The sequence below is a fragment of the Neoarius graeffei genome, chromosome 7, assembly GCF_027579695.1.
Source record: "Neoarius graeffei isolate fNeoGra1 chromosome 7, fNeoGra1.pri, whole genome shotgun sequence".
NCBI classification, from domain to species: Eukaryota; Metazoa; Chordata; class Actinopteri; order Siluriformes; family Ariidae; genus Neoarius; species Neoarius graeffei.
The window spans coordinates 95,930,661-95,947,017 of record NC_083575.1 but is presented as its reverse complement, the minus strand read 5'-3'; the positions used below and the strand labels follow the sequence as shown (position 1 = coordinate 95,947,017).

Genomic DNA, 16,357 nt, shown 5'->3' with positions numbered 1-16,357 from the left:
GCGAGGGCCTTTCTGTGTGGAGTTTGCATGTTCTCCCCGTGTCCGCGTGGGTTTCCTCCGGGTGCTCCGGTTTCCCCCACAGTCCAAAGACATGCAGGTTAGGTTAACTGGTGACTCTAAATTGAGCGTAGGTGTGAATGTGAGTGTGAATGGTTGTCTGTGTCTATGAGTGCGTTTACATGCACACAGAGAATCGAATTTCTGCCGTTGCTCGACTGAAATCGAAGTTCTAAATGGCATCTTAGCTCAGCTGAAATTGAACCGAACTCGATTTCTTGTAATCGAGCTACGCGACCTAGATTATGCGATTTTTGCCGAGCTACTTAGTGCATGTAAACCCTATCGAGCTACGTAGTCGAGCTACTTACTTCAGCACTGCCCCTTCCGGAAGTGACGAGACCACAAGCGGGAAACACAACAGCCTCGGTCGGCATGACACTTCACCTTAGCCGCCACTTTATTAGGAACACTTGTGTCTGGGCATGTACACACCCATTTCCAATTAGTTGGTAAGTTATTAGCATGTTAGCAGGCTAACAGTTAATATGTTCATTACAGATCAACTTCAACTTAGTGGCCATTTTATTAGGAACACTTCTGTTTGTACATACAAACTACAAACACTCTTCTCGTGAACACGGAACTGATAACTTTGTTTATACTCTTGAATAGCTCTTCTTCATGACGACAACCGGAAGTGTACCAACACGATGGGGCGTGTAGCGCCACCTGTGGCTCGGGTGCACAATGTACCTCACACAACAGCTCGATTTCCTTGTGTGCATGTAGGATTGGATTTCTCTGGCACCCCTGCTGGGACCCTCAGCTCGATTACCGACAGCAGCTCGATTTGGATGTGCATGTAAACGTACTGTATGTGTCAGCCCTGTGATGACCTGGCGACTTGTCCAGGGTGTACCCCGCCATAATACGAATATTAAATAAAATTAATTTAAAAATAAAATCAAGCTTCCTAATTTCCCTCCAGCTTCTTACTGTTTAAAAACTGTGCCTCTTCTCCCACAGTAACGCACCCAGTGTGACCTGCAGCACTGAAACTCGACACCGTTCATTTCCATCTCAAAAGGGAGGGAGGGAGGGAGGGAGGGATTCCCCCCAGCACAGACACACAAAAACCTGAGGTCTGATTTTTGTGGACCTGAAAAGTTTCCCTGAATGAATCAGCTCTATAAAAAGGTAAAACCTCACGATCCCCCGCCACCAGTGTTTTATGAAGCCCCCTTAACACTTATGCCCTTATAAGCCCATTGCTTTAATATGGACTTATGATGCAAGTGATTTTGATTTTATTTAATATTTGTATTGTGTTCTTTCCATTGTAGATATGGTTTTTAAATTGTTTAAAAATTTTACATTTAGAGATTCTTAGTTTTAGCTTTTTTGCTGTTTATTTTAAAAATTTATTCTACTTTTTAGTGTTTATTTTTAAGGTTTTAGCTTTTCATTTCTTAGGTTTAGACGGTATGGGTGGTTTTATTATTATTTTTTTTTTAAGTTTCAGTGTCTAGAGAGATTTATTTATTTTTTTTAAGTTGTAGGTGTTTTATAGTCAGACGCTCAGGGAGTCAGTGTGAGTGCGGTGTTGATGCTTACACACCTCCGAGTCTCCCCCGCTGTGTGCGCTCTCCGCGTCGCTCTCTGTTAGAGGAAAACAGCAGAATGAGTCAAACTCAGCGTGGTGTTTAATCAACCTCAGATACAACACTCATCTTCAATACTGACATTTTAATTCCCCATTTAATAATAATTTTAAAAAAAAAATCTTTCTGAATGGACTCTACACAGGGCTTCTGCTTACCGTTTACACTTAAAAAAAAACTAAAAATAAAACCTAAAAATCACTACAAACTAAAAATGTATTAAATAAAGGGTTTATATATATATATATATATATATATATATATATATATATATATATATATATATATATCTCAAAATCACCAAACCTAGCACTACAAACCTAAACATCCCTATTAGCTTGAAAAACCTCCATGAACATAAAAATCGATAAACCAAAAATAAATAAAAATTTTACCAAATGAAAAGCCCTAAACTTAAAAAAGGACCCCCCCCCCAAAAAAAAAAAAAAAAAGTCATTACAAACTAAAACAAGACATGGTCATCACTATCCCCCACCACGAGCATTTTATGAAGCCCTCTTAACACTTATGCCCTTAAGCCCATTGCTTTAATATTTACTTATGAAGTAAGTGCCATGACCCCTTCATTAACCAATACCCAGACTTTTCTCAGTAGTATGAGCGCGCAAAGTCTCAGTGATGCAGCTCAGAGTTTCTGAGAAAACTTGTCCAAACTGAGTCCACTTGTACAAAGTCCAATAACAAAAACCGAGGGCCATAACTCTGAAAATAATAATTTCTCGTAAGTGATTTTCGAACTTGACTTAGATCATGAATAGTAATATGAGCACACAGTTTCACTGATGCAGCTTCTGTAGCTTCTGAGAAAACTTGTCCAGATTGAAACGGACAGACAGACGGACAGACTCCATTCCTATATCCCCCTGCACACTTTGTGGTGGGGGATAATTTATATTTATTTTAAAAACCCTCTATAACCTTAAAGCCTCTATGAACATAAATGTAAAGATATCTATAAACCTAAAAAAATAATGAACTTAAATCCCCCCCCCAAAAAAAATCTAAATAAAAATACCCTAAACTTAAAGAACCCCCCACCCCAAAACACTAAACCTAAAAATCCCCTCCAAACTAAAAACATCTCTAAACCCAGGAGACGCCAAAAACTAAAAATCTCTAAACCTAATAAAAGCACACTGAAAAATGGGGAAAAAAAAAAGCCCCTACAAGTTTAATATTTCTAAATCTAAAACATGTTACAAACTAAAATTAAAAATACCTACAGACCTTAAAAAAAAAAAAAACACTACAATGTAAAATGTGAAATTCTTGCATGAAAAAAAGCCATGTTAAATAAAACCAACCAACCAACCAACCAACCTCACCCCCACACACTACAAACAAACGAAAAAATGCCTGAACACAATAAAATGCACTAAAATCATTATTTTATTTATTTATTTTTAAATCTCTAAACCTAATAAAGTCCTGTGCAGTATGTGTGGATGAGGAGAGGACTTGAGTCCAGTGGAAAGTTACTGAACGCCACGCCCCCTAACGCAGGGAGTAAAAGTGCCGAGTGAAGGACAGTCCCACTTCCTCCGTGGCTCAGTGTGAGGACTGATTACACAACACAAAGAATAACGAGAAGACCAAGTCCTCCATCACTGGCCTTTAAAGTCTTTCATATCACTGAAGCCAAGTGTCTGAGGTTATTGTACTGCATCATACGCTGCCCCGCCCAAAAACAAAACAAAAAGCACCAACACCTGGTTGCTCTGCCTTCATCTTTGATTACAGCATGCATAAAATCTTCTCCAGCATCCCAAAGACACTCAGTGGGGTTAAGGTCGGGACTCTATGGGGGTGAGTTCATATGTAAAATGATTCATTGTGCTCCCTGAACCACTTTCACTATCTGAGCGCTAATTTTATTCCTGTACCATGGGGGCGCTGATGTGAACCTGGTCATTCAGGTCGTCAGCTGACTTCATTTTATTGCCCCATAATGTTGTTGGGTCTCGACCTGAGCAACTGAACTAACCCCAGATCATCACACTGCCTCCAGAGGTTTGGACAGTGGACACTATGCATGATGGGGCGGAGCTTCATGAGCTTCCCTTCTTACCCTGACACGCCCATCACTCAGGAACAGGGTCAGTCTGGAATCATCAGACCACATGACCTTTCTCCATCACTCCAGAGTCCAATCTTTATGCTCCTGAGCAAACTGAAGCCTTTTCTCCTGATTAGTCTCACTGACGAGTGGGTTTCTCACAGACCCGCAGCTGTTTAGTCCCAATCCTGCGAGTTCTCATCCCACCAAGAGTGTGGAAATGATCTTAATTTCACAATTAAACATGCCGTGAGTTCTACTGTCCGTTTTCTTATGATTCGACTTCAAGTGTTTCAGGAGATCTCTGATCATGCTCAGCCAGGATCTTTCTCCGTGAAGTTGACGGTTCATCACCATCCTTCAGGGTTTAATAATGCAGTGATCAGTTCTGAACCCAATTCCAGCCATTTCAGCTCAAATCTCCCAAGTTGTTTTCTTTGCTTGATGCAGGACCCTCTGAAACACAGGAACCTCATCTCCATGAGCACGGGATACGACTTTGACACATTTAAGAAACGAGAAGCTACTCACTGCATCAGTAGGGTTAAAGAATTGCTGCAGCTGAAACATTCATCACTGCAGTAATTATCCAGTCAAAGGTTCCTCAAAGTATTTGCTTATTTAAATCTAAACTGACTTTTTTTTTGGGCCAGGCAGTGTGTTTGTTGAATAAATTCTTCATGTTAAATCTAAATGAAGGTCTGTAGCTGTAGAACATCTGACCACACGTGAAGAACAGTCAGTCAGTCAGTGTTAGTACACACACCAGTCCACTCACGAAACTTCCATTTAATTTCCCTCAATTCTTGTTGAAACACCTCCGCTGCACTTCTCACTTCTCCTTTCACCTCTTCAGTGACATCACCAGTCCACTTAGTTACTGTTGCCATCACAGAGTCGATTAATATCCCACACCTGCACTTTCCAAGTGCTTTATTCCCCCATTATACCGCAGCAGTCGGTCAGTGTACATTTCTGACACTGGAGACTCCTTCCAGAAAAGTTCAATGAACCATTCAGTACAGACAACGTCACCAGATCAACGTTTGCACGGTTTTAACGCGTTTATGTGGAGCCTCCACTGTACGCAAGCTGTTACTATGGAAACAATAACATTAAAACGAGTGTAGGCCTTTTAACTGTTGCAACTTTTTTTTTTTAACCCAGCATCTCAGTTCCCATTTCATATTTAGATTTTTATAGTTTTAGAGCACACACTAAAAAAATAAATATTTTAGAGATGCATTAGGTTAAAAAATAAAAACTTAAAAAAAAAACCATAAAAAAACCCAAAAACCTAAAACTAAAAATCTCTAAAATATAACAAATATCTGTAAACACTAAAAATTAACATATAGTTTTATAAAAACTCAAAACTACAAATATTAAAAAAAAAAACCCAGTAAAATCTCCAAGTCTAGAAAAACACCCTCAAAATATAAAAAAAATAAATAAATAAATAAAAAAAAACCACCTTTAAAAAAAAAAAAACACCCAAATAAAATAAAACTGAACTTGTTTCTTGAAGTTTAACCACAAATATTAACACGGGTTCCAAAACTTTTGGCCGTCACTGTATACACTTTATTTCAGTGTCAAAATGAAATGTTTTATCATGATATCAAAAAAAAAAACCCAACACCTGTTAAAGAAGAAGTGAAACTGTATGTAAAGACTGTGGAAGTGACACTCTCTCAGCGAGCATGTCAAACCAGAACGTACCGGCGCCGCACGACACGGGGGAGATCTGGAGGTTGTAGGGGATCTGGGTGGAGCTGACTGCTGACTCCTCGTTCTCTGTAGTGACCTCCACAACAGCGCAGATGTCTGGCAGATAGCTCACCTTACTCGGGGAACTGAGTTCTGGGCTCTGATCAGGTTCTGCTGAGGAAAAACAATCAGACACTGAGACACTTCGATCTTCAGCTCATTCATACGGTCATCATCACGGTGATCAATACGGACTAAAACAAAAACAACCGCTGTGGACGTGGCGTTATCGGAGCCCCTCACCCGTTGTTAACACAGTACTGTCCGGGAGCGTGTCTTCCTTTGACTGCGACTCTTTCTCCAGCTCGCTGGCCTTAGATTTCCGTCTCTGTACGGGGCCCTGAAAATTTACACCACACGCATTTTAGGACTGATAGAAAAAAAATAACCACTTTATATAGCAACAAACTCAGGTGTGCTTACTTTTGCTTTCGCCTCCCGTTCCATCTTTTTCTTCCTTGCTAAAAATAAAATACATAAACAGATAAATTTCAGATGACATTTGACCTTGCTGTGACCTTTACCCTTCTGGAACAATTCCAAAATGTAATCAGTTCACCTGCTGGTTGACATGATGATAATTTCATATAAATCCTACAAACGTTCAGCCGAGAACACACAAAAATGCACCCTAAAAGTGAGCAGAAGTGCGTTTCTGTACTTCACTCTGATCGTTAACATTCGCTGGCTAGCTGTCTGGACAAAGCACCACATTAACAGCATGTCAGAACATCAGCAGCCAGGAGGGGGTTTTCCTGAAAATATTTCAAGTAATTTTAAACGTTTGCATGCGTGTGTGTGTGTGTGTGTATATAATAGAGACAGTATTCAGTGGGAGGATTTTACATCAACCAACAAAGCCCCCTTTTTTTTTCCCCCAAATGCATTTTCATTTTAAATTGCTTACATCATACACATTAACTCAGCAAATGTGCTACAAGGTTACAAAACGCCGTCACTGGAGACTCCTTCCAAAAAAATTTAAACAAACATCTCCTTATGGTTATGATAGAAACGAGTGCAGACCTCTGAAGTGACTCACATCTGGTGGGTCAGACAGTGTTTCCCACACATTGATGAGACAATGGCGGTCTGCCATAGTCTAATTTGGGCCGCCATAGTCTCAGTCGGCGACACTGGCGCACCCGGCCTGACATTGCGTGCGTTGCCTATCTGAGACAGCGTGAGGAGACAACTCTGATAAGCTACATCTTGCCTGCATCTACATGTTAAGGCAAGTTTATACAACTTTATAGTCTGCCAGCCAACGGCAGCAAAAGTGCTTAAAAAAAACTTTTGATGGCAAAGTCTTGTTAAAAGTTGGCAACCATGCTAGAAGTTAGCAGCATGGACTAAGGTTTCAGAATCACCCAGTTGCCAACATGGAACTTGACCTTTAAGGTCAAATTTGAAGGTCAAAAGGTCAAAAACAACACATTTTATGGTTAGTCTTTTTTGGGGGCCTTATATTCATGGAATTCTTTTTCAAATGTTGGCAACCATGCTAGAAGTTATCAATAAAGTCTAAGGTTCCAGAATCTAGTGGTTGCCAAAATCATATTTCAAATTTAAGGTGAAATTTGAAGGTAAAAATGTAAAATAAATAAATTAAATGGGTGGTTCGTTCATTTTTGGGGGATCTATTTACATGCTATTCTTTTTTTAAAAGTTAGAAAGTATGCTAGAAGTTATCAGTAGGGTCGGACGTTCCAGACTTCAGTGGTTGCCAAAGTCATATGTACTTTAATGTCAAATTTGAAAATTATTAATAATAATAATAAAAAACACAGAAGCGGGGATGTTCTGATTCGTCTTTTTGTGAGGTTGTATTTTCATGGCATTCTTTTTAAAAGCTGGCAACCATGTTATTAATTATCAGCAGGGTCTGAGGTTTCAGATTCCAGTGGTAATATAATATATTATAATATAATATAATATATGCTCAAGACTTTATATTGCGATGCTTGATTTAGCTCATCATGGAGCGACTCTGGCCAGTCAGCCTTGGACATTCTGAAATGTATAATTCGAACTGGTTTTCGCCAAGACACATCATAGCTCATTAACATAAAATTAACTTAAACCAAATTGTAAATTTTTCACCCTGGTCACCCAATTCACTTTATTCTTTTGTTCTATGTGAAGCACATTAAGCTGCCTGTATGAAATGTGCTATATAAATAAAATCTGCCTTGCCTTGGCTCACCAGCGACTTTGCTTTGGCCACCCAATTCACAGACTCCATAGAAAAATAATGACTTCTTATGTTTCTCATGTGAGCACAAGGTCAGATGATTATTGAGATGAAGCAATCTTGACATGTTACCGCCAACGAGTGATGCACTGGCACTGCATCTTGCACGTGCAAATCATCAGGCAAAAGGTATGGCTGCAGTCTGACAAGGCATATGTTAACGAAAGCCCTGAGGAGACAGGTGGTTGGAAAGTGGTAGACCAACACTTGGTGGCTGTGTGGCAAAGGAAGCCTCCAGTTCCACATAGTTGCTTAGAACTGATAACATGTGGTTGTAGAACCAAGTGTCGTACACATGCCTGCAGTTGCCTGAAGAATGGACAGCCCTGTATACCTGCATGTGGTTGTGATGCAGATGGATGTTTAAACACTGCAGGGATGGAACATAAGGATGAGACAACCTTTTTGTAATAACAGCAACAATAAGTGCAACGCTACACAACTACTACAAATACATAAAATTGAAAATACTACAAAAATATTCAGTCTGTAATCACGTTTGAATTCTTGCCTTGAAACAAAGAAACAATCTGTTGACATACAGTCTTGTTATTCAGTCACTGTAGAAAACGTTGTGTTATTCATACCACAATAATAATGGCCATATAAATTCTAAATATACATATTAATCCATATAATTCATCAATATATTTGAACTTCTTATCCCCCAGGTACTAATTATCCAATATCTATGGCAAACAATTTGTATCTTATGAAAGCACATCACAAAATAAAAAAAAACAAACAAAAAAAACTGATATTTGACCTTGGTTGACCTTTTGACCTCTATATTACACCTTAAAAAGGTCAAGTTCCATGTTGGCAACCGGGTGATTCTGAAACCTTAGTCCATGCTGATAACTTCTGGCATGGTTGCCAACTTTTAACAAAAAATGCCATCAAAAGTTTTTTTTAGGGTCTTGGCAGGCCGACTATTATGTAGCCTTTGACACGATTAAGAAGGTGACCTTTAGGCTACGCTATTGTGCTTTATAGGCGTAGGGAGAGCGCATTGATCAGACCCTCCAGGATTTCGCGATGTTGTGATTTGCAACTTCAATGCAAATTCAACCAATCCCCGCGAATTCAGGGCGGTGTTGCAATTATATCCAATCACCGCAAATTTGACCAACCGTTGGCGTCGTCTTGAGGTGACATCGACAAACTACTTTCCGCCTTACTTCCTCCGTTCAAGAGAAGCAGCATGTGCGCAGTGTTGCCAGATTGGGCGGTTCTAAGTGCATTTTGTCAGGTTTTGAACATATTTTGGGCTGGAAAACGTCAGCAGTATCTGGCAACACTGCATGTGTGAGTCAGTGTTTATGTAGGCTTAAATTCTGTTACTGAAAGTGTGTTATGTTTACAGTGAAGGACTGTGTGCACTTTATTTTTTTTTTACTTAATACAAGAAATTAATGGATGCCAACATTTTTGCCAAAATGGTATTTTATTTTCCATTGTTTAGGCAGCTTCAGCATCATACTGAGATTCTGTTCAAATTGTTTTTTTTCTTCTATGAAGCCTGAGCCATTTATTTTATTAGTTTATAATTATTGTTTAATTTAGTCTTCAGGAGAGACTGCCTGCACACAGTACTAGTATTAATAGTGTTTTTTTTCTTAAATGAAAGCTGAGGCATTTATATTATATTTGAAGGTAACTTCATGTTGTGCTGTGAGGTTCTCTGCACTTTAACTTTTGAACCAACAGGTGCATTTGGATAAGTAAAGCCTATTTTTCTGCATTTTTGTAGTCCTGGTAATCTTTTATATTGGTAAAGTTGTTCATTTCTCAGGTGTCTTTGTTTTTTTTAATCAATAGTTTTTCAGTAATAACTTAAATATTTAACATAATCACTCAATTTTAATCACAAAGAGAGAAAATCGCAACAATTTCTCGCAACTTTCACTTCCTCCCGCAATGTAATCGCAACAAAAACCTAAAAAACACCGCAACTTTCATCGCAGTTTTTTGGAAAAAGGCCCGCAGAATCCTGGGGGGACTGACTGATGGATGACATTAAGTGTATTATTTCAGTAAAATTACTTTGTCCATTTCGTACTGGCAAACCTACCTTTTCTGTAAGGCAACAGTAGGCTATTTTGAGGCAGTATTAGTTAGCCCTATATAGTTATCTAATTCGTCAAATTAACTTTATCATTCTACCAGGATCGGGTCGTTTCCAAATTCACTGGTGAAGTGCTTCCCGCTTGACACTGCATGTGCGCAGTCTATCCAAGTGATGGAGACGTGAAGTGACAGCAGTGATAAACTAGTCTAGGTCTGCATGGACATGTTAAAAGGGAAAGTAGTCTATTCTAACAGTCTATTTTATTCAAAAAAAAAAAAAACAACATTGAAGGATTTTTTTTCCCCCAAAATGTCCCAGCTCTCCTTATCTGGACCAGTTCATCATGTTACAGGTTTTGTTTTACAAATGTAAACTAGTTAAAAACGTGGCTGTCTTTTTTTATTTTTTACTTTGCCCAGGCTACCGGCTGAACTGATGATGCAATTATCAGTTTCTCTTTTTCTAATCAGACACGAGGTGCACCATCGGGCTTGCCAGGGCCGTTAGGGGTTAAAGTGCCTCGCTCAAGGGCACTTCAGCCAGTCCTGCTGGTCCAGGGAATCAAACCAACAACCTTTTGATCCTAAAGCTGCTTCTCCAACCATTAAGACTCTAGTGTAGGCCTATAATAGCCTGATATCTAAATGACCCAAGATTGTGCAATTTATCAAATACAGAGGTCATTGCTCCATCAAAATAAACACAGCTCGGTGCTGTGAGATGCTAAACATGTGCCGTTATAAATGGTCAGCAGATACACGATCCACTCGCAAGTTTTGATACCAAGATAAAACGTCAGAGAAATGAGCTGAAATACTTCAATTCCATTTTTAAAAATAAAAAAATTAATCTCTCCGTCATCGATCGGTCACCGTGTGCCCTCAGTCTCTGGTATCACTTCAGAAACGGACCAGCGTTCAGAAGTCGGGACCTTGAGACCTGGGAGACAGCATTAACACGGTATTAACACGGGATAAACCTGCACTGCTCTCAGAGCTGCTCTTCTGGACAGTTACATCAACAACACTGCTGTTTTAAACCAAGCACGACTCCCAAAAGCTTTAAAGCTAGACATTATGATCAAGTTAACAGTCATGCTCCAGCACACTGCTCTCTTTCCTGTACACAAATGGCACAATTTGCATTCTGGGAAAAACGTCAGCTTGGAAGAATGAACTGAAAGGCTCTCATACAGCACCAGCAGACTCCAGTAACCTAAAGGTCACTGCAGGAGGATCGTGTTCCCTCGCTGAATCACCACTGCAGCCACGATTATTAGATCAGCTACTGTTTGTTCTAAATACATACCTGCAAACTCGTCAGAGAAAAAAAGGTGACAGTGTCGGGGGGGGGGGGTGCGGATAATGGTGACGCCGACACTGAACTTAAGTAAGTGTTAAGAAATAAGAAAACAATAAAAGAACCAAAACACAAATTATATTATACTGAAAAACATTTATTTTTTCCTTCTCTAGCCTGGACAAGGGCTTCACAAACACTCTTACGCACGCAAACACCATGGAGGGAAACTGAAAAACACTATTTTTCAGTATGTTTCGCATGAATAATGAAAATGAATGAATACTGATGCACGAGTTTTAAAGATCATAGGATGAATCGCAGCTCCCTGTGCGTCTGTTTTGCAACAATGAGACTGTTGCGCAACATTTTATGTAATCTTGCAATGTTTTACTATCAGTGCGCGATTTATCAGCTTCAATTTGCCACGCTTTGTCACTAGTATATAAACTCTGTATAGTCAGCTGCTTCAGACCACCACTGACCATGGATGCTGCTGCACCAATACCTCCTCGCCGTCTATTGGGATTGCTGAATGTCCGAGTACAACTCCAAGAACTCCAGCGAAGACGTTTGGGCGTGCTGGCATTACTTATCCGTCGTCGACTCTAACCTGACTCGTACGTGCACTCGTACCATGGATTCGTTAACTGCACGAGCGCCGCGCGTTCAATCGTCCAATTACCAGATGATTCGCGCCACCCTATCGCACTATCTTACAACACCTGCTTTCATTGTACAACAGTCGCAAGATATATCGCAAGATTTCATGCTTTTGCATTGCACAACGGTCGCTTTAGACGTGCAGGTTTTGCACAACTACTTTTTCATATGCGATTATTTCGGCAACAGTTAACGATCAATATGAAAATGTATCGGTCGCACGAATGTTTGGTCACTTCTGATCGTGATCCAATTGTGAAACATGCTTTAGCAAACAAATATCTGTTGTTTTAGCTCCAAAAAGGCTGACTTGCCTTCAATTACCATCAGAGTTTCCACATTAGGTTCAGGGGTCTCTTAACAAGCGCGAACATAGATGGCAGTGTGTTTCAAGATCCTGAGGCAAAGGCTGAGATTCCGATTGGTCCAGAAAAATGTCAATTATAAGAATTGTCCAATAATGGCCTATAACATGGCAGCAAGCCCACCCCCCCCCTCTCTTGACAGGCACGAGCTCAGTTGAGATTACGATCGGCCCAGATGCCGCCCCCCCCCAAAAAAAACCTCTCCGGTTCTACACAATTGACAATGAAAAAGGTGACTGTCGCCAAAAAGCGACAAGTTTGCAGGTATGTAAATAAATATTCTGTAACTGTATTACTTATTTTCCAAAATCAGATGTCTAATGGGAAGGTTTTGATCATTTAAACCGTTTGATTTTTCAGTACTGGAACCGGACTCGAATGCAGAACTTGGCAAGGTGAGTGCTATTTAAAAATAAATAAAAAGTGAGCAAAAAAAAAAAAAAAAGGTGGTGTAGTGGTTAGCACGGTCACCTCACAGCGAGAAGGTCCGGGTTCGAGCCCAGTGGCCGGCGAGGGCCTTTCTGTGCGGAGTTTGCATGTTCTCCCCGTGTCTGCGTGGGTTTCCTCCGGGTGCTCCGGTTTCCCCCACAGTCCAAAGACATGCGGTTAGGTTAATATGGGACGGCCTTGGGCTGAGGTGCCCAACTCCTCCCCAGGCGCTGTTAGCATGGCTGCCCACTGCTCTGCGTACGTGTGCGCGCACGTGTTCAAGGCTTCAGATGGGTTAAATGCATTGAGAAATTTCACAAGCGTGTGATGAATAAAATTGTTCTTCTAAACAACAAACAACAACCACCACCACCCAGTGTGTTCCAAAAAACTTCAATCTACAGATTGAGATCGTTACCCCGCAGACTGGCCATACGCTGGTCATTTCACTTCTTTATGTAGGCATCAAGATCCTTTATCAGACCACTCACTCAAATAACCACAACCTCCAATCAGGATGTTGAACCCGTGTTCTACAGAATGGAAATGAGATGAGATGAGATATCAGATCAGAGGTACAAGCCTGAAGAAACCGGGTAGCTTTTTTTTTTTGATAAAGTGTAAGAAAGATCTGATCTAACAAATAAGTGCTTTTACTCGGATATAATTGAGGAAGTTGCAGTGAGCTCTGCTTGAACCGCGACACTGAAGCCAAGATTCTGCTCGACTTCAACAACATGAAACACTACACCAGGTTTCGTGTCCAACATTCAGAGGCTTTTTTCAAACCTGATGTGCGTCTGTCTTATGAGTCAGGAAAAGTGGTTTACTGGGGGAAGGTAGAGGTTTTCAGGAAGATACCCCTCCCAACTTCCTCTGGTGGAAATCCAGTTTCAGTCAGCACATTTCCATAAACCACCATCATCATCTCGCCACACTTCCAGTGCAACTATAAATGAGAGCCTGAGCTTAAAATAAATCAGAGAGAGACAGAGAACCTGAAGACCTGAAACACCTCCTAAACAGAGCATGTTGAAGCAAAAGATAACGGTACTCCCTAGCCACGCCTATATTTGCTCTGATGACTGCTCATTGGTCAGTTCTGCTGCTGTCACTCTTCTCCTTGGCGACTCCAAATCTCATTCCAAGCGTATCAGATGTCATGGTGCTCTCACCATGGGTTCAGACGGTGTCCCAGTTAAGGTTCATGAGTTTAAAGTCATTTGTCAGGCTCCATCTTGGCTCCGTTCATCAACGTTGGAATTTCTGAGGCGCGTTTATATCGTCAGTGCAGCCTGTTGTTCTTCCTCAGGATCCAGTGCTGCTACCAGATTTTGCTCATCTTCACCAAGGGTTCTAACAAGTTCATGCATGCTCTTTCTGTGCAAGTTCTAACGTTTTGTTGGGGTTTTTTGTGCCATGATGGCGCTCAAGATCATACAAGTGTTATTAATAGATTTACACTGCCGAAGATAGCGTCACATTTTCATTCCATCTTCCGTAGGACGTATTGCGTCTTTCCTCCATTTATTAACGTCAGCTATGCAGCCATTTGATGAATCATTTCCTCTCTTCAGAGTCTCTTTTCTGTGGAAGGTCTGCCAAGTTCATCAGCAAACTCACTGGAAAATACAGAGCCATCACATCACACTCCTGTTCCGTCTGCTCGGACTCGCCGTCTTCATCTGCGTTTGCATTTTACGTTTCATCGGAATCATTGCAGTTTATCAGTTCAGCCTCTGGGAGGTGCTGTTCAGGTTTGGATTTCTCCAACAAGGCGTGCCTTTTCCAAAGTAGGGGCGGAGCAAATGCAGAAATTTCTCCCACCTGTGCGTTGTGTTCGAGAGCCTTTTCACTTCCAACTGAAAAGACTTCTCTGTTTCTGAGTCCGAATATCCGTTTTCTCTCTCTGGAAATAGTGCATCTTTATGTTTTTAAATTTCCTCTTAGGATTGTTTCTCCTCCTCACCCTCCCGCCAAGCCACAAAGAGCTTTCCCCGACAGTCCACATTTCTGAGCAAGTTTTTCCTCAGTTTCAGTGAATTCAGCATTAAATCCCACCATTCCACCAACTTTATCCTGGATCACAGCCACAAATTCAAAGGTTATCGTCTCCACCATTAAATCTTAACTCGCTGCTCTTTTCCTCTTTAGATGTTACACAGACAAAACAATGAAACCCTTTTCAACATTTATTCCCCCATGAGCAGCACAAAACCAGCACTTACACACTACATCCACACGTCTTTACAGTAGCTTACATTTCGACCGCAAGCAATCGCAATACTTTCAGCACTATAACAACCTCTAATCAGACCTCAGACACGGCAGAGATCAGATTCATTACAAATCGTTTCAGGAAACAGTTTTTTTTTTTTTTTTACTCTCAGCTATCACAGCGTTGTTATCAAGAACAATTAAAGTGAGGGGTTTATCGCAGCTGCAGTATAACCTCCACCGTAAACTCTCGCGTTTCACAGGTGCGTTTGGAAAAGGACACGAGAGCTTTGAAACGCTCCACAGCAGGAAAAAGGTGGACATGTTAGAGCTTACCTCTGATTCATATCCGTTACAAACAACCCCTTCACCCCATCCAGGTCATATCCTTCTGCTAATTCTGAAGCTTCAAATACACACAGAGGGTCACCTCAATAGTCTGTTCATCCAAATTCCCTTTAACATTTCAGTCTTCTTTATAAACCCACCCTACTGAAGACTCAAGGTCACCCATGTCGAGGGAGGATACCCTGATTAACAACCCACAGCGACTACATTCCCGTATCTGTGCAGGCTCTGCAATACAGAGAGAGAGAGAGAGAGAGAGAGAGAGAGAGAGAGAGAGAGAGAGAGAGAGAGAGGCCCTCGCAAGGTGGAAACCTTCAGCACTGCTGCAAATGTGGATCTGATTTTTTTTTAAACCATAATATTTCATACACACACCTTTTGATTAATTAAACGATTAACAACCAAAACCAGAACGTCAAGGGCGTAGGAGCTCATCTGGCCTGCCATCAAACCAACCACAACCACCAAAACAAACAGAACTGAAACGTGACGATGTGAGAGAGAGAGGACCAACCTCCAAGACAAACTGTTTACAACAGGAACATCAACAAAAGACTACATTTTGGCTACGTTCACACTGCAGGCTGAAGTGACTCAAATCCGATCTTTTCGCCCATATGTGACCTGTATCCGATCTTTTATTGACAATATGAACGACACAGATCCGATTTTTTCAAATCCGACCCAGGCCGTTTGGATATGTGGTCCTAATTCCGATTCCTATCCGCTCTTTTCATATGCGACTTCAGTCTGAACCGCCAGGTCGCATTCATCCGACTTACACGTCATCAACAAGCCACAAACGTCACTATTCTGCGCTGAAGTAGGCGGCGGGTCTCTCAAAAAAAGTTACAACAACATGGCGCATAATCACGGGCGCAGATAGAGGGGGGGACTCGTCCCACCCAGATTTAAATTCACCTCGTTCGGTCCCCCCCACTTATAGGGAGGAAAAAACGTCTATGCTGTCTTTCTTTGCATAAGGCAAACCTCACGGAAAAATCAAAAGACTAATTACCATTCGGTTTATTGAGGTGCACGGCAGTATTTACATAGTTGCAACAACTCACATAAAACAAAACAAAGACTGATATTCGGTTGGTTGAGCTGCGCAGACTGCACAGGTTGCGAGCTCGAGCTTGGTTGCTATGGTTACTAACAACAAGTCTGACAGGCATATCGGGGTTGGGGTTGGTTTGCTGG

General features: G+C 41.0%; 1 protein-coding gene across 2 annotated transcripts in view; it reads right to left on the bottom strand.

The window, feature by feature from the left end:
* irf2a (interferon regulatory factor 2a) overlaps positions 1–16,357 on the bottom strand; it is a 38,561-nt gene that overhangs the window by 8,792 nt on the left and 13,412 nt on the right. For both annotated transcript variants that reach the window (XM_060926591.1, XM_060926590.1), the window contains exons 5-8: positions 5,932–5,969; positions 5,752–5,848; positions 5,461–5,619; positions 1,619–1,659 (exon numbers count right to left, since the gene is read on the bottom strand). In XM_060926591.1, the coding sequence (XP_060782574.1) occupies positions 1,619–1,659; positions 5,461–5,619; positions 5,752–5,848; positions 5,932–5,969 (335 nt within the window). The remainder of the gene's footprint in view (positions 1–1,618; positions 1,660–5,460; positions 5,620–5,751; positions 5,849–5,931; positions 5,970–16,357) is intronic.